The following is a 19,219-nucleotide window of genomic DNA, read 5'->3' as shown; positions in this document are numbered from 1 at the left end:
CGTATGAACTTTAGTTTTCGTTATATAAGGGGATTCAAAAAATTTCCCAGCCGATCTAAAGTTTTCAAGCCAATTTAGAATGCCAAAATGGTACTACTTAGCCACCTTTGTCGAGAAATTTTGAGATTTGCAATTTGCTTTCATATAACGACTTTTCTGAATAGGGCGTTATAAAAAGTGGAGCAATCTGAACCGTTTTCCATAGCGTTCGTCCTTGAGTCAAAAGGTGTTACTGGATCAAATTTCATCGAAATATCTCGAAAATTGCTTGAACTAAAATATACATGGACAGACATCAAATAGACGAACGGACAGAGAGTCTTAGATCAATTCTGATTATGATTCTACATCGATCGGTGTAACAAAAGATGGGTGCATTTTAAGCCCTTTTGTGTGTTACATACGACCGCACTAACTTAAAAAGAATTTCAACTGATAAGTTTCGATCCGCCGCTTAGGTCACCACCGTTTACTCAAAGTCAAGTAGTAATCGTTTGAGTGCAGATAGTTTCGATTCTGGATGCAAAGCAAACAAATTTGCTAAAATAAATAATAATTCAATCGTATTTGTACTTGAATAAATAAACAGAGAAGCATACATAGGCGTCCCTCGCTTAACACGGTTAATTTCCACTGTCTTTTATCGAAACCGTGTTATAAGAAATTCTTTTATTGTTTTATTTAAATATAGAATGACATAATTTAAACTTAGATATAAACAAAAAATTATGTACCCGTGTTATATTGGAAACGTGTTATAAAATATGTTGACATAGGGCAAATCACTGCAATGTATACCGTGTTGTCTAAAGGTGGAAAACTTTGTGGTAAAAATTTTATTATGAAATTTAATTCCAAATATACACATAAATGAAAAACGAACGAAGCTATAGGAAAAAACCAGAAAAAGGAAGTTTTTTAAAGTTTATAAAAAAAAAACTAAAAATAAATGAAATTCCACATTACGATGAAGTATATATAGTAACAAGTAAGAAAGTTATATCCCTTCTCGACTAGCAAGTCAATGGTCGCGGGTTCGAATCTCAAGTGCGGTAGAGTTTTTAATAAAAGATACTAGTGTTTTTAAGAATTTTTAGAATTTATTTCTCTGGCGAAATTAATAATAATATATCCGTTCATGAAGGAATTTTATATTCCTCCTATTGTAGTGATCCTAAATTAAAAGGAAAAGAACTAAATTTCACACTCTTATAATATTGGTTGGTCGCGGCTGACTTTATTTTACTTTCACAATAAAACTAGAAATTTTATATGTGATGGATGTGTGGTGTTGCCTTAGTATCAAGCAAAAAAGACGGAAAGCGTTTACAGTTTTTGTTGGCAAGCGCACCCGTCCTTTGATCATTTTCAAATTCTTTTGGTTTTGGTAAGGGATGTTTTTTCATTCTTGTGAATAATGCAAATGTTTACGACAGACATTAGCGCAGAGCGATAAGATGGATAAGAACTTGACCTATAGCAATTAACAAAAATTATGTGCTCGGTTCCCTGAATTCTTCTTTCACTCGTTCGTTTTGAATATATAAATAATAATCTCTTCTTACCCTTGGGTTTTAAATAAAAAAAAGTTTCTACTTCTAACACAAGCAAATTATTTGCTTCGCTAAATGTAATATATAAAAATAATTCTCATTTATCTCATATGGCCCAACCTAAAAGGTCAAGCCCGGAAAAAAATTGCTTATAGACTCATTAGAGTGCTCCCCTCCACGGAAATCTTTAGTAAAAGGCGAAAGATTTATTCGACAACTGAAGAGAAGCCAGAGTGATTGTATAGCTCCGAAGCATTGCATTATATATCATAAAATTTATAAACCGAATGAGAATTATAACAATAGAAATATTTTATGAAACAATAATTAAAATAATAGTAAATGCGTATAACTGCATCAAATTCTAAATCGATTTAAACATGTTCATCTGCCTAATTATCCGTCTGTTCGTCATACCTGTTGTGATGTTGGCATTGAAAATAGGTCGAAACGGTCGAAGGACACGCTCACAGAACCACATCAGCAGAGAATAGAATAAACAATTCGTTTTTTGCTTATTACTCATAAACTATAGGAGAAAAATTTGCAAAAATTTAAAAGTACATTCTATGGGCAATACCGTAATACCTGTACAAGAATGAAGAAAATCGGCCACGCCTATCCACATATTTTAGCATCAAAATTTAATTTTTTTCAAAATTTTTGTAACGCGCAGAAGCAAGCTTCAAAAAGCCCATAAAATGTATATATTCTTGATCAATTACAAGTCGGGACGGCACCTAAGCATGCTTGCCTGTCCGTCTGTCCGATTGCTCAGCTGTTTAGTAAGGGTGATGATCATTTCTCTTTAGTGAACAAGAAGATATCAGGTACAATATTGCGAAAAAAAATTTTAAAATAACTCAGATCGATCAAAAGACACGCCCACACGCCTATATAGCAGAAATCGTGAAATCTTTTGCTTTCCGTGTTTTTTGCTTGCATAATAAAATGCATAAAGCACAACACATACACTACACTCAATCTTGTAAAGCACAACACATACACTACACTCAATCTTGTAAAGCACAACACATACACTACACTCAATCTTAATTCATTTACTTTGTTTTGTCTCTTTTGTCGCGAAAGAATACAATTTTCTTATTTGTTGGTTTTTTTAAGGTTGGTTAAAAGTTTTCTTATTAACGATAAAATAAAGATCAGTTGAAAAAAAATTTATATTCAGGTTTTTGAAATGGTTTTATATCTAAAGTGTGTTACAATTATCGCAACTTTGGCGCCGTGTTGTATCGAATCCGTGCTTGACAATTACCCTGTTAAGCGAGGCAAGCCTGTGTTTGATAATACATACATAAGAAAATTACAGGCTTTCATACTAGCCATCTCAATCCAGTGCATTGGAATCAAAAGTGCAATATTTACACTCTCGAGCACTTGTGGTACAGGACATGTTAGGTTAATGCGGTAGTATGTAACACCCAAAAGGGCTTAAGATAGACCCATCTTTTATTATATCGATCTATTCAGAATCATAATCTGAATTGATCTAAGCCTGTCCGTCCATCCGAATGATGTCTGTCCATGTAAATTTTTACAAATACGCAAGTAAATTTGTGTAGGTCGCAATTTCCACACAAAAAACACAATTCTCACAATTTCAGGCGAAAGTGACTAAGTAGTAGCATTCCGCCATTCCATGTCTATATCTAAAAATTTTGCACCGGCGGGCAATTTTTTGTACCGCTCCTACGAAAATTGGAGCGACAAAGATCGTATTTCCAATATTTCATGGTGAAAATTAGCTCGCAATAGTAAAGTGACAAAGAAATCTACCTTACCAAATTTGGAGCATGTAGGTCTAATTCTTTTGGACTTGAACATATATAGGCGCTGTCATGAAACGCAAACTTTGATTTGGACAGAAGATTTTACTTTTCAATATGCGGGCTTTCATAAAAATTGTACCTTTGCATAAAAGTAAGGGGTACTTTTTGGCGTATTATTACAAGGTGAAGTGGTGTAGGGTTTGTAATCGTCTGCGTTCTCCGACTGTAATGTTCTTACTTGTTTTCTCATAGTGAAGGCAGATTTTTAAGTGGCTTTATGTACCTACTGGCTTAAGTTTATATATTGGGGTGTCCAATAAGTTTATTCCTTTTTTTTTTGGTGGGAGTAAGGGGGGATCAATATATGACCTATCCCATCTTGATTAAATGGTTATGTATCGCTGTCCTGGAAATGTTAGTGGCATCTACTATATCACGCACACTATATAGCTTTCTTAAAGCAATGGGGATTAACATGCCGCCTACTGAACAGGGTAGAAAAAAATTTTAAAAGAGACTTCGTCACCAACGAAATATACTTTGAAAGAGTTGTGCGAGGACAGAAATCGATGCCATAAAGGAACAATAGATAAGCCTCCATGTTTTGCAAATATAACCGTCTCAAGGTCATACACAGCGTGGCGGACAAAAAACTTATGGGACATCCTTACAAATACTTAGACAAGAATAATTCATTTTTATTATTGTTTTGCTTATTTATTTGCTTTTTTCTTCTTTACATTTATTTGCACTAATCTGCATTTATAACAGCACTTGACACTTGAGCCGCATTATCATTATATATTAGCTCTACCGGAAAGTTCTGCCTGTTTCCAGAATAAAACGGCAGCCTGTTCCAAAACGGTGAGCTGATCCAAGCTTTTTCGTAATCTCCGATGTGGTCAAAATCGATTTTGGTCTAACATGATCTTAACAGTACCGTCGTCGATCACAGGTCTCTGCCCAAAACGTGGCTTATCAAAGAGAGCTAAATCACTTGTTTCAAATTTTTTGAATCATCTTCTGCATACCCTATCAGAAACTGTACTTTCACCAAATACTTTCAATAAATTTCTACCTGCTTTTGTAGCCTTTCTTCCTTGTTGAAATTCGTACGAAATGTAGTGGTGTGACTGAACTTTTTGAGTAGCCCTGCGTACACGATCCCATCTCACTTTTAATACTAACACGAATCATCTTCGTTTTAGTTAATTTCCCGCCTCAGTGTGTACATATTAAACGATAAAAATGAAGAGTCGAACGTGCGCCAAATAAAGATGTGCTTACGTGTCGAAAATTGTTATCATAGAAACGGACAGAACCTTCCGGTAGATCGTACACTTCGACAGACGATATAGTACGACTTGCTTGTGAAAAAATTCGGTTAATTCCATGCAGTAATTTTTAATTAGTGCCCTTTCATATGTGGAAAGTGAAATGCATCGCTTTAGGCACATTTTCCTTTTTTATATCAAAAAAAATTAATAATGCTGTTCAAGCAAGAAAGAAATTGTCCGATGTGTATGACGAATTTTGAAATTTTTGACATTGAAGACGCACCACGTTTCCGAAGGCCAGTTCAAGCTGTTGAAAAAACATATTAAAGGCATTATTTGATGCAAACTGGCCCATGGCTGGATGATTAAATTTATCGAAATCGATAGTCTATGATAAAATATTTACGTACTATAAGAAAACCGTCTTTCATTTTCATAAAAAACAAGAAACAAATTACCTTCCGAACAATCTAATATATTGCTATTAACACACGTAGGATATTTCCAATACAACACTGTGCTAAAAAACTTCATTGATAATTCAATTTTCTCCAAAAAAAAAAAAAGACTGCACAGTTGGTCGAGACGAGTGCATGACTTGTGTGGATTAGTAGTACGGTGGGTTTTCAAGTGTCGCTAGAGAAAGACCTTTAGCAATATCGTCGGTTTTACAGTTTCAATCGAAGGATTTAAGAAGTTGAAAAGTCATTTGGATTTTATACCATATTCTGTCGAATAAAAACATTAATAATATATTAATATAAAATGTCAAATCATACCGATATGTTTTGAAAATAATCTTTAAGACTTTGTTTAAACAGTGAAGATCTTTCGGAAATGATGTCTGATATTGTTCTTATCTATTTGATATATTCGCTTAAAAATTTTTAGTTTTTCTTTTAACGAGCTTTCATGGCAGTCGTAATTGTAAAAAATTACAATTCACGAAAATGAAAAAAGTTTTGACAAATTCTAAATAAATCTAAAAAATGTAAGCCGATAAATTCAAAAAATTAGCGACAACTACTTACAAACAGAAAAAAAGGCGAAGAACTTTATTGAAAGCTAATGAAAGTTGAAGAAGAAGAACAAGTGCAAAAATCCCTACGAACAATCAGTCAATCGAAAACAAAGCAACACTCGGCTCCTGTAGTCGTATTATCCTTACTCCGTTTGCAAGAGATTCTGGCAAAAGAAATTAAAGCTTTTTTTCTCTTAGGAATATTGGGTAGAAATATGTCCAATTCAGCAATAACTACAGGGACGACGGTTAATAACACGTCAAGCCTAATTTTTATGCATGGTCTCGGAGATTCGGGACACGGTTGGTGTGAGATGCTTGGACGTGTAAAACTACCAGATATGAAAATTATTTGCCCTAATGCACCTATTCAACCGGTTACATTAAATAATGGTTTCCGCATGCCGTCCTGGTTCGACATAAAACAACTGGATATGTCTGGAACAGAGAACGAGGAAAGCCTCCTAGCAGCAACGAGTACTATACACGAGTTAGTTGATAACGAGATCGGTAAAGGTGTACCATCAACACGTATTGTGTTGGGTGGTTTCTCACAAGGCGGTGCATTGGCTTTATATGCAGCTTTAACTTATACAAAGCCATTGGCTGGTATAATAGGTTTGTCCACATGGTTGCCGGTACATCAGAAATTCCCGAATGCGAAACGCAATAGCAACACAATACCGATTTTCCAAGCCCATGGCGATATTGATCCAGTGGTCCGTTATAATTATGGTCAGCTAACAGCCAAAATCCTAGAATCGTTTATGGAAAATGTCACTTTCCACACCTATCATGGACTTATGCATTCTGGTTCCGATCAAGAAATGAATGACGTCAAAGCGTTCCTCCAAAAATGCCTAAGATAATAATTAATTTAATTGTATTTCTATAAAGTCAAGTAAATAAATAGAGAATTACGGATTTAACTTAAAAAACAAATCAAATAATTAATTATACTTTGATATTTTAACAGGTCCTAGAAACTACTTGCATTCCATTGAGGTTGTAATTCTCAGTTTTTCTATTAACGGACTACGCTTAGATTGCATCTCTAGATATCTTTCCACTCCAACTTTAATGGAAATATTCGCTTTAGGAAAATGTTTGATAAGCATCGTCTTAGGTCACTCCGTGAACCTTAGCGGTAGAAAATATATATGGCAGATTTTAAATCAATGTCTCTTATCGACAGGCACTCGCACGTTTAGCTTTATGGTGAACATATTTGCAGGAGAATCGGACTACTTTCGCTTAGTTTTTAGATCGTTCCCTTAAGTCGTCTTAACAAACTTTTATGCGATTCACGTTGTTCTCGTAGACATGAGACGATTACACCTCTTAAGAGTCTTGTTCTTCTTTTGTAGTTCAGCAAATGATTGCTGAATGCAACTTTATAAAAAACGATTCTAATACCAATTCTTAACACTTGAAAGAATTGATACAATTTGCAACATTTTATGAAGATTTGAAATATTCCCAACATATTGGTGAGGTATTCAATTTCACTACAAATTGATCGATATCATTGCAGGGACAGAAAAAACAATTAGCGAACGAACTCAGGAGAAAAATTTCTTTGAAAAAAATTATATAAATTTTAGAATCACCTAATCACTTAACCTAATCAATTAATTTCTTCGTACTTTGAGAAGACAAAAGGAATGAGGAATATTACCACAAGTTAAAGTGATTGCCTGTTTGCGCCAGTGCCCTAACAAACTTTGATGCCTTACTAAAGCAAATAACGATTCACTTAGTCCACCGCAAACGGAATCACGTCGCTAAGGAAAGGGATTTCTAATCACTAGCTGCCATATTGGTGAATAATATTGTGAGTACAAGTATTTCCACACTTCCACGGTTAATACTGAGGGTATTTTAATAGCTTTATGTTTTTAGGCAGCAACGTATAGCCGCAAAGTTGAGCGTAGTCATCTCGCGTGTTTTGTTGCGACTTCCTCCAACGGGAAGTTCCCAAAGAGGCGTTCCTAATGTGAAGCCAGAGAAAACTCTATTCTTTGTTTTCGTCACCTGTAGCGCAGCCTTTAATTAGCCTTGAATGAATGCAACTCTGCCTTGTTCTCTCTTCTTAAATGTTTAGCGAGTCAGCAACAAATGATTCGCTGCATTGTAAAATAAGTAGCAACGCCTTCTAAAGATGAAGATTAGCTTTGGCATATTTGCATGCCAATTATATTATTATTATATATTATATCACATTCAAAGCGTGTTATATGTCCGAAACTTTTTTTTCTATGTTATGCTCATGTGCAGGCCCATTCTTGGCAGGCCTCCTAAGGAGGTAAAAGAGATTTGTTGAACAGTTAAATTTCTTTAGCAGGATTACACACTTTTCTCAGCCCACATGCCCAGCCATTCTGCAATTATCTGCACACCACACAACAAACTATCGCAGCTCGTCCTTTTTTCACCATACTGCCCACCCTTGGAACAAACTTCTATCAATAGTTTTTTCCACAGTACCTTATGCCTCCATTTTCAAGTCGCTCGTTCATAAACCCTTCAAGCTTCAAAAACCCTATAAAGTAAATATAATCTTGGTCAATTTCAAATTTGAAAGTCACCTCAACATGTCCGTCTGTCCATATATCTGTCTGCGCAACTGTGCAGTATTTGTGGTGCATTCTCTCGTTAGCGAAAATGAAGATATCGTCTACAAATTTGCAAAAGAATTTGTAAGTGCCTTAAACTTTTTTCAAGGACATACCTATAACGCCCATATGGTTGTGCGACAAAACCTTTTATTTTCCATATTATAGACCATGAAAATGTAGTCCCTTTCCTCTTCGTCTTTTTTAGCAAAACGGTGATGAGTCCGATTCGGTTACGACCCAATATAATTTTCTTACTTGTTGTTTTTTTTTATTTTTATTTTTTTTAATAAATTTAATAAGTAAACATTAATACCTTGCCATGTTTTAATAAAGAAGTTTCAAAAAATGCCGACAGCTACATTCAAACAAAAGGAAAAGAAGACAAATTAGTCGAATAAGAAAGAAGTAAAGTATGACAAAGAAAGCAAAAAAAATTAAAAGGAAAAACGTAAAGATCCTCAATTAGCATATAAATCATGTCCTAAAAGTCAATCCAATTCAGTGAACCACTTAAACAACATCGAAAAGCAAAGCAATATCCGTAGCTGGGCTACCCGCTTCACTTCCTACGAAACACACAGAGGTGGAAAAAACATATAGCTAGCAATGTCTATTCCTTTTAATAGAACTCTTAGTATTTTCATACACCAAACGTGTATTTTTTACACAACAGTTCCTCTTTCATATGTGCCTATCTGCAATATGCTTTACTCTTAATTACTATTCCTGCCAATAAGGTTTGGATCAGATTTGATAATTTGCGTTTACTAGGCATGAATTCAAGTGTCATCTACGCTATGTGCTATGTGTAGGGTTTTTGCATTTGTTTCTTTGAAATGTTATCTTGACAATTTGACAGTTAAGCATGAATTTTTTATTTTTGTTTTGATTTGTTTTTATTTTTATGTTTTTCATTTGCATTCGCAAAGCATTTGGTTGCGACTAAGTTTATTTATTACGTTTTCCGCGGCAAGCGATATTCGTACCTTACTCATCTAGAGGTATATAAAAAAAACGAAAAAATTCCTTTAAGAAAATATACAAATATGTCCAATCCACCAGTTGAAGTTGAATTTGCAATTGAACCAATATCCAATCACACGTCAACGCTCATTTTTCTCCATGGTCTCGGCGATAGTGACCACGGTTGGAGTAGTGCATTCGAATGCATACAACTACCAAATATGAAAATCGTTTGTCCTAACGCACCTTCTCAGCCCGTTGCAAAAAATGGTGGTTTTCGTGTGCCATCCTGGTTCGATTTCAAAAGACTGGATATATCAGGAACGGAAGATGAAAAAAGTCTAAACAAAAACTATACATGCCATGGTTAATAAGGAGATCAAACATGGGATACCATCGACACGTATTGTATTGGGCGGTTTCTCACAGGGCGGTGCACTGTCTTTGTATTCGGGTTAAACATACACAAGACCCTTCGCCGGTATTGTAACCCCTTCGTCTTGGTTGCCATTACATCAGCAATTTCCCGAAGCCAAACTCAATAGTGATAATGTACCGATTTTTCAAATTCATGGTGGTCTTGATCCGATAGTCTGTTATGAATCCGCTCAGCTAACAGCTTGCATTTTGCTTTCATTTATGAAAAACGTTGTTTTCAAGACTTATTGCGGACTATTACACACCGGATCGGATGCAGTAATGAATGCCATTAAACATGTCGTCATCGAATGGATGCAATAATCATTAATTGAATTGAATTTGTAATACGTGCGAAATGAATAACAAAGGAAGGAAACATTTAAAGAGAAAAAGCAATCAATGAACTTGATTTGAAAAGCTTCTAAAAGTTCATATATCTGCCTTGAGCCATTTCTAAATCAATATATTTTAAAGTAGGGAGATCGAGGCTGAAACTCAACAAACCCAATTATCTTTTTTGCGATCGTGAGGTTTCTGAATAATGGACTCTTGTACGAAGAGGCGTGAATCAAAGAGATTGGTACCAAATGTCGTTCTAAACGTAGTCGGGACATGTTACATCAGCATATATATGTGTATACGGTAAGAAGAGACATGAGAGATTTGTACCTGTTATGACTGCCACCTATTCTGGATGCTAAAAGTGAAGAGGAATATCTGTTAGATCCTTAAGAATGCTCATAAAGCCCATACTTGTGCTCATAATTATGAAAGTTGTCTAAGTCATATATTGTTTCGTTGTTCTTGTTTCGGGATATTTAATGAATTACATTTGAATAATTCAAAAAATTATTTTTCCATTATGCGATATTTTAATTTAGGACTTTATTTGTCTTGATTAATCGGAATTTATTATGAATATCAAATTTTATATGAATTTCATATAAAAATGTTTTTCTTGAATTGACTTAGACCATTTTTCAAAATTAAATGAATATCCTATGACCTAAAGCAGTAAAACACTATGATTTTTATTAGAACCAATAAACTGACCCATTTGCATGATTTTAGGCTTTCTTCTCAGTACGACTTCTTAAAATCAATCAAACGGGAAGTCATTATATTTCTCAGGCTGCTCTTTGGCTTTTTTCTGATCCTCCTCAACGCAATTCCCGGCTGAATCGGCACTTTGCAAATGTAATTCGTGACTTTGTCTAAGATGGAATTTCTCTTCCCTATTACTGCATGTTTGCATGTTTGTTGTGACGATATCGTAAAAATTACATTGAATTAATTTAATTTAAAATAATGTAGCGTGAAATAACTGATAAACTCTTTTTTTTTTTAATTTTAGCTTAGACGACTTTCATAATTATGGGCACAGATACTTAAGAACAGATTGCCTTCAAATGGCATCCGAATAGGAAGAGACTATAACACCTTTATACACTTTAAGATCTTTAAGGCTCTCAATATACATCACACTCAATGTATGGTGCTCTTGTACGCAAAAATTTATTTCTAATAGATTGATTGAGAAGTCACTTATGCTTATACACAAAAAACTTTAAGAGTTGCCACTTCAGAGGGACATTGAGTAGCGGATTAAAAATCAATTTGCTGATGAAAATAGCGATGTTTTAGTCATGTTGACAAGTTAGCCGATTACTTTCGAAAAAACCGGTTAGTATCATTACAACAGCGGCCGGGAATTGTGATAAACATTCAAAAAGAACTTAAGTTCTGTGGCCAACTTTTCGCACCTTACCATTAGTAACTATACGGAGTCTCTTCTAGTGGAGAAACATTATAGTCGTCCAAGTGCGATTATTAAATACCCTACAGAGCAGCGTCTAGTGCTACTCTTGATTCATTCTCTTCACAAAAGTCAAAAGTGATTCCGTTATTTCGTGTGAAAGGCTTCGTTTTTATGGAAGCATGAGAGCAAATTTTATTTTCCTGTCAAAGAATTTGTTGACCTTCGTCCCTTTTTTTCGCAAAGTACTAAAGAAAATACCTTGTTTCCGTATAAAGGTTTATCTTATCGAAAAATAGATCTATGCAATCCAAAGCTGATGCAATTAACTTTTATGCCAGATATCGTTCATCTCTTTGCCATAGAGGCCTGCTTTCGATCAGGCGAGGAAAACAATAGATCCATCCGATTCAAATTTTTCACAACAATTTAGCATTTATAGATTTGTGTCGAAAAATATTACAAATATCAAATTTTTTTATATCCACATTTTTTGGGGTATGTAGGGAGTAGTTATAAAACACGCAATATATTTTCTCAGGGCTAGAGTATACCAATAAAAATATTTTGAAAATTTGTGTCCTTTAAACTGTACTTTAAGCATTAAAATTCGTGAGCAGGCGTCACATGGACGAACAAGCAGACAAACTTAAATCCATTCAGAAAGTGATTTTCCATATCCGTATTAGCTTAATATACGCTGATCACAATTTGTCACATGAATTTAACTCGCCGAAATACGTATTATTCAGCAATTTTTGTCTAGACATTTAGAAAATTGGAAATTTTTTCGTACAATACCTTTTTAAAAAAAAGACTTTATATGGGAAGTACCCGTTCCATGTACCAAAAGTGTCAAAAATTGCGATTTGTAGGTTGAATAAAAGAATCTATGGACACATATCAGATATATGTTACATACGTCCGCACAAACTTAAGCACTAATATGTCTACTTTTCTTAAACCAATTAGTTTACCTTTTAAAAGAAGAAGAGCCGATAGTCTTGATTGCTAATATCCATGCTACTTTCTTAGCCTTCCATTGGTCTAAATAAATTATGATAACAATAATAACAAGTAAAAACGCTATAGCGGGTCACGGCTCACCATTAAATACCCTACAGCACCCTGCAGTTATTCATTTATACCCTTTTCACAATACGGCGTTTTAATGGGAAGGGGTCGATCCAAGCCTTTCAATAGCTGTCATCCTTAGGCCAAAACATGTCGGTATACCAAATTCAACAAAATATCTCGAAAATTGCGGACTGAACAGAAAAAAACAGAGGCAGACAGATGGGCAGACATGCCTTGATCGTTTCAAAGTCATTTCCTCTCTCTCTATCTCAAATCCTTCGGGGTGTTGCTTACATTTGCACAAACCTAACTTTCACCGCAAGTCTTGTAGGGTATAAACATGTATGCTTTACCGTTGGCAATGTTTTTTTTTTATGGTTGCTACACGCAGACAACAGTGGCTCAATATGTGCTCAGAAGAGTAAAGGTTTTTTCTCTACATAAAAAGTTATTCCTCAGATATTAATTCGGGCATTATCCGTTGGTTGCTGGCCTCAACCTCAGCTGTGTTGATTATAACTCATGTTAATATTGTACATCAAGCGTGGACACGTTTTTCATCACTTTGTGCAGATTCTCATGCTAATAGCACGAATGAGGCCGGAACAAAGTCCAATTATTATTAAAAATGCATTCTTTATCAATTTTCCTTCTCTTTAAGTCGTTCAATTTATGGCCTAAGGAATCAAAAAAAAAAATAATTAAACACATTTCATATTTGATAGTTTCACGGCAGAGCAGGTCATGAAGACAGATACGCGCCATTTGTGTCAAGATGCGAGTAAATTGAATTATTTAACATTCAAAAAGCAACGGACCTGCGGTTGCCCTTGGCTGTTTTACATTATTATGTGTTTATGCCATCAGGGTTAACCGTACAACTCAAAGGTGTCGCGAACGAACTAGTTGAGATGAATTGGGAATGGGAAATTAACATCCATATTTCTTAAATGGCGAATAAAGCGATTAAAATAAATATAATTTTTTTTTTTTTTTTTTTAATATTTGGTTTGAATTTTATTATTTCTTCGTACGTACTGGCTCGCACACGTGTATCATGCGTATGTACGAAACTTTTATTGTTTTTGTAGACAATAATGTGTAAATAAATAAATATATATATATATATATATATATATATATATATAAATGAATATATATCATTTAAATATAAATTATATTTTTGATGACAAAAAAAAAAAAAAAAAAAAAAAAATATTGAATATATGTATATAAGTATATAAGAGAATGTTTGTAAAACTGAAGCACTAATAGAAAAACAAATTCATTTTGTATAAAGCACAAAAATCACCATTCGATGAAGACACTTGCAATAAATAATTCATTATTTAATTAAGAGATTTGTATATTAATTTATGAATCAAGTAAAACGAGACATGAGAAAATATCATTAATATTTTACTATAAATTATATAAAAATAAAAATATAACAAGATGCAATTTATTCGCGTTTCTTAACAATTTATTTATATCTGAACACGTATCATATGCTGTTGTTGTTGTTGTTGTTTTTTCGTTTTTTAAAAAAATTTTGGTAAATAGCAAATATCTATTAAATAACTATCGTCTATATATATATAAGTAATATAATGTACGGTGTGTATGGTGTTTGTGTGTATAAAAAAAAGAAGATGAAGACAAATCGATTGATTTTCAAATGTTCCTAATCAATAGACATGCGCGCAAGCCTAATTATAAATGATACCAATATTGTCATCTAATTGGTCATATAGGCCAGTGTGAGCTTCTTTGAGTGACGATAATTCGAAAATTCATCGATCACGTTGTGCGAAATGGTTGTGAGAGTTTTTTGATCCTTTTTTACCAGAATCCGGTTGATTTACCACCAGGTGGATTTCTGACACGTATGCATGAACGAGCACACGACTTATCAAGTTCCTCTAAAACGCATAAAAATAATCCATATGATCATGGAATGTCTATAAAGTAATGTAATTGTTATTTAGTTACCGCTAACGGAAAAGGTTGACTCTTGCATGTTCCGTGAACCTTCCACGTGGCCTTTCTGCGTAGGCGTTATTGTCATGAAATCGCCACCTGGCACCTTTCCTGGAAAAATGCCCCCTTCTTGTTGCGGTATTTCAATTTGCAGAGCAGATAAATTCATTTTTTTCATATTCCCATTCAATTGTTCCTCGGCACCATTACGTTCTGCTTGGATTTCCGCTGGAATTTTGCCCTCAAGCACATCGTAGACATAAGGTGGACGTACTGGCGTATTAAGAAAACGCCCAAATCCTTCAGCCACACGAATACTATCATTTTCTACACAAATGCGACCACGAACCAAAACAAGTTCCGGGACGCCGTGACATACCATGCCTTCAAAGATATTAAAATCGCAATTATGATGATGAGTATCTTTGGAAATAGTGCGTGTAGCATGAGGATTCCAAATGACAACGTCGGCATCGGAACCGACTGCAATGCAACCCTTCTGAGGGTAAAGATTAAAGATCTTAGCGGCATTGGTACTGGTAACCGCTACGAAACGGCATGGATCTAAAAGGCCAGCGTGTACGCCTTTCTCCCACACAATCGACATACGATCTTCAACACCGTTCACACCATTCGGTATTTTTGTAAAGTTCCCTTTACCCAATTCCTTTTGCTCTTTATTAAAAGTGCAATTATCGCTGCCCGTAGTCTGAAGATCATCGCTAAGGGAATTAGAAGAAAGAAGTAAGAAGTGAGACAATATTAGCTCTTCTCTCCGTATATACATACATATTTATTAATTTCATGGCGGAAAAAAAATTCAACACAAAGTCCATGCAATGTAATTAAATGAAAAGAAAACATAGACAAAGTACTTACTAAGCCAACGACTTCATTAGCTGCCTTGGCGTTTCGGCAGATTCACGTATGGGTGGACTTGTGATACAATACAAATGATATTGTTTTTGTAAGCCACTCATAGCGCGACCCAACGAACTAACCAAGGTTTCACCAAACACACAATAACCGCTCCGCCTTGCACGGCCCATAATTTCAGCTGATAACTTGGAAGTGACACGAGTTACATAAAGAGGTGATTTCATCTGAAGATGGGGAAGTTAATTGAAGCAACATGAGACACAGCGACAGAAACGAACAAATTGTTAATAAGTTAAGTTAGTAAGCAAATGTATAAAACAAAATAAAAAAAAAATACAAAAAAAAGAAATTAAGAAAATAAGGTTATGCAAGCAAAGAACACGAAAATGATTGATTGAGTTTCCTTCAAACCATATAACATATAGAGTTAGTTAGTAACGACATCATCATATCTAAGTGAAGTTTTCTTATTCAGTTTGCTTACTTCGCTAATAATTTCGTTAAATATTCTGGTGTTGTCGGATCAGGACGTAAGGGTGGACTGAGTACATGTGCGGCTGCATGCTGAAAACATGTGTGACCATAATGGGAACCATCGGTGCCCAGTGCAGCTGCCAAAGTTTCACCATAAATACCTCGTTTATTATATCGGGTACGAGCTCGAGCAATTTCATCGCCAGCCGATTTGCTCATTACATGCACCACATACAATGGACAATCCATCTTTCATAAAACGTATTTTTCATACATATATTTTTTCAAATATATTCGTATAAAGTATTTTATTTCAGTGTTCATTCAGTGTGTGGGTACAAGTGTATTTACAGTGTTTGGGTAAATAAAACAAAAAAAAAAAAGAATAAATAAATAAATAAATAAATGAAAAATGGAAAACAAAAATAAATAAATAAATAAAAAAAACTAAACACTTCTATTTACAGAATGTAATAACCAATACATAGGCAAAATGGTATAAGTACTGCTTAGCAAAAAAAACCCCATAGTTCACCTTTTATCTATTATTTGAAATTTTTAATAATTTTACCTGATGGGCCAGAATGCAGGCACGATTTACAGCTTCCGCCTCAACTTCTTCGGGTCGGGAAAGTTCATGACCTTCTGGACCCGTAATATTAGCTGCCAGAAGTTTACTAACATTTTTCGCAATAACATCACCATTCTCAGCATGAATCTAAATGAATGATAATAAAATCAATTAATAGCCTCTCATGAAACAATCGAGTTTATATTTGTAATTACCTGAGCGATAGCTCCCAGTGCTCTAATACGTTCAAACACATCCAATAGTTCAGAATCATTAAGCTGATAAAGACCTTTATAGGCCATAAACATTTTGAAAGAATTCACACCAAGTTCGTCACACATGATTTTCATTTCTTGTGATACCGAATTCGACCACCAGGTAATACCTACATGCAGAGCATAATCACAACATACTTTCGGATCGGCCCACTCACGCCATTTATCATAAGCTTCGACCAATGATTCACCTTTATTAGGTAAAACAAAGTCAACTACAAGAGATAATTGCATCGTTAAGGCTTTTAGAGTGAAAGGATAATATAACAGTAAATAACTTACTAATTGTGGTGGTACCGCCAGCAATTGCCGCTTTAGTACCATGATAAAAGTCATCGACCGAGACCGCATTACCAAAACGTAATTGAAAATGTGTATGAGGATCAATACCACCCGGTATTATTAGTTTCCCGGTAGCATCGATAACGCGTACACCACCCGGCACGACAATTTCCGAAGCGGAACCAACAAATCTATGTATATAGAAAAATGAGAACGATTTAAGCAATTCATTCTTAATATAAATGTACTTACTTGATAGTGCCATCTTCGATGTAAACATCGGCCATAAATGTTTTATCATGATTTACAATTTGACCATTCTTTATATAGACACGGTTCTGAGCGCTCTATACCGTTAAAAGAAGACGATAGATAGAGAAGATGATTCAAATATATATTTGCTATTCGAAAAAGTAAAAATCTACTGTACCTGTAAATGAATGGGGACTTTTTTGACTGGTTTCGGACTGGTGGACATAGTTTAAAGCAATTTAAACTGTAATAAAAGATAAGACAAATCTATTTAAATCAAATATAAATAATTTTAATGTTAAGCACATGTAATTGAAGCTAAAATATATTACGATTTAAGCATCGAATGTATTAAGTTTGTCCTCATGCCTGTAACATATAGAAGGCTCATCTTTTATTATACCGTAACAAGCGAATAATTTTCCGAACCAATTCAGGCTTATCCGTCCGTCTGATATTCGTCGATGTACTTTTGTGGTCAATCTATATTTCTCCTATGTGTTCATATGACAATGAGGGGATTTACCCAATACGTGCAACAGGGTAATGGTCAACAAGACGCGGTGAAATAAGAAGTGGAAGATATATACTCCATCAGCAAGTCATATTGCTTCATTTTTTTTTTTTTATTATATAGCCAAGCATTCAGTGGATGTTTTCTACTCATCTAGGGCGGTGTCGTCCGGAAAGAGGTGAACTAAGAGAAAGCAATAGGGAAGCGGCCGTAGTCTAGTGGTTGAGTGCACAATCGTTAAACCGTAACGCGAACATCGACTTGTTCGGTAGTCCGATTCTTATCTACTCGGCTACTCATGCGAATGCTTTATCGAGCAAGTATTCACTATTGCTACAACCACACACCTCCCGCAAATAACTGAAGTAAATTGAATCCATGTATGGGATTGCTTAACTATTCATCTATGCCGGCAGCAATTTTTAAAATATTTTGGTATACATTTTGGCATGCTAGCATGCTTTAGCTTAAGGATGAACTTTTTGGAAATTTATTGCATCCGACTATTTTTACGGTCAGTCCTCATATAATGGTTTATTTGTAAAGTCTTCATATGATCATAGAAAAACTTACAATTCTCAGAACCCCTTAATAAAAGTAGCTGAGTAATAGCATGCCGCCTTATCAAGTTGGTAAAGTTGAAAAATTTTGATCGAATTTGGGTCAATTCTTTATATATTGATATTGTCAAAAAATTTTTCTTAATCTCGTATTAATATAAATTTTTGGAGATCTTTGTAAATATTTAGCTTTATTGGGCGCCTTAATTTATATTCAATTGCTTTGCATTTGCATATGAGATTTCAAAAATCACGCCAGATTAAAGGCAGTCTAATAACGTAATCGTACCGTCCATAAGTTTCAAAGTCATTATTATTAATAAGAATGCATTTATAATAATTCATTTTAGTCACAGACCACTTGCATTAAATACAATAAATACTTGTGATAAATATTCGTCTCGAATATCAGATATCTACGAAGTTGCTAATTAAAGTGTTGTGCAAATTTAAGTTGTTTTTTACAAAATTTTCGAAATGCTTCTATAACTTGGAATTTAAAACACCCTATTTTCGCCTTTCAATAGTAGCAAACAGGGCGCCTGCTTATGGCGCGCAAAGAATGTAATGATGAATGAAGAATTGGCAGCGGATGATGAAAGATGGGCTGCAGAAAAAAAATAGCAATCATGAACAGGCAATAAGGACCTTTTTAAAGAGATGGCAGAAGTATTCCTGCCAACCGCTGAAGACCACTCTACAATTCGTCAGATATGGTCGTAAAGCGCTGCTTAAAAAGATGCCAAAAGTATTCCTAGCAGCCGAAAGTCACTGTACAATTCCTGTGTCAAGAGCGAAAGATTATAAATCTCGCCTAAGTGCCCAGATATGCTCTTGAAGGGCTTTTTAAAGAGATGATAGAAGTATTCCTCTCAGCCACTGAAAGCCGCTCTATAATTCGCGTGTCAAGAGCGAAAGATTCTAAATCTCGCTTAAGTGCCCAGATATGCTCGTGAA

At 34.7% G+C, this 19,219-nt stretch overlaps 2 protein-coding genes, 1 non-coding gene and 1 pseudogene across 7 annotated transcripts in view; 2 read left to right on the top strand and 2 right to left on the bottom strand.

Moving 5' to 3' along the window:
• Window positions 1–492: 492 nt before the first annotated feature.
• On the top strand, window positions 493–6,562 carry LOC119638112 (acyl-protein thioesterase 1-like). Of its 3 annotated transcripts, none has more exons than XM_038034740.1 (2): window positions 493–569; window positions 5,840–6,562. In XM_038034740.1, exon 2 carries the CDS (start codon window positions 5,857–5,859, stop codon window positions 6,508–6,510), a length of 654 nt encoding a protein of 217 aa, XP_037890668.1. In that variant the 5' UTR covers window positions 493–569; window positions 5,840–5,856; the 3' UTR covers window positions 6,511–6,562. The 3 variants fall into 3 exon arrangements, with proteins under 3 accessions (XP_037890668.1, XP_037890667.1, XP_037890669.1); XM_038034739.1 differs by lacking the exon at window positions 493–569 and adding an exon at window positions 582–827 and having other exon boundaries at window positions 5,840–6,561; XM_038034741.1 differs by lacking the exon at window positions 493–569 and adding an exon at window positions 3,739–5,238.
• On the bottom strand, window positions 1,670–1,790 carry LOC119638164. Its single transcript, XR_005247388.1, has one exon. It is a non-coding gene; the product is annotated as a U5 spliceosomal RNA (small nuclear RNA).
• A 2,743-nt stretch (window positions 6,563–9,305) lies between the features above and the next one.
• Window positions 9,306–9,963, top strand: LOC119638097 (annotated as a pseudogene).
• Window positions 9,964–14,057: 4,094 nt separating this feature from the next.
• Window positions 14,058–19,219, bottom strand: part of LOC119638068 (dihydropyrimidinase) — a 41,652-nt gene continuing 36,490 nt past the window's right edge. Inside the window, exons 2-9 of one of the 3 annotated variants that reach the window (XM_038034668.1) lie at window positions 17,367–17,432; window positions 17,189–17,283; window positions 16,937–17,127; window positions 16,595–16,869; window positions 16,380–16,526; window positions 15,335–15,558; window positions 14,468–15,177; window positions 14,058–14,397 (exon numbers count right to left, since the gene is read on the bottom strand). In XM_038034668.1, coding sequence (XP_037890596.1) covers window positions 14,318–14,397; window positions 14,468–15,177; window positions 15,335–15,558; window positions 16,380–16,526; window positions 16,595–16,869; window positions 16,937–17,127; window positions 17,189–17,283; window positions 17,367–17,414 — 1,770 coding nt within the window. In that variant the 5' untranslated portion in view covers window positions 17,415–17,432 and the 3' untranslated portion in view covers window positions 14,058–14,317. Of the gene's footprint in view, window positions 14,398–14,467; window positions 15,178–15,334; window positions 15,559–15,814; window positions 16,058–16,379; window positions 16,527–16,594; window positions 16,870–16,936; window positions 17,128–17,188; window positions 17,284–17,366; window positions 17,433–19,219 lie in introns of those variants that run through there. The other 2 variants (XM_038034667.1, XM_038034669.1) reach the window with 2 other exon arrangements.

Source organism: Glossina fuscipes, unplaced genomic scaffold, assembly GCF_014805625.2.
Source record: "Glossina fuscipes isolate IAEA_lab_2018 unplaced genomic scaffold, Yale_Gfus_2 73, whole genome shotgun sequence".
Classification (NCBI taxonomy): Eukaryota; Metazoa; Arthropoda; class Insecta; order Diptera; family Glossinidae; genus Glossina; species Glossina fuscipes.
The sequence above is the reverse complement of the archived record's forward strand: the minus strand, read 5'-3'. Positions and strand labels throughout refer to the sequence as shown.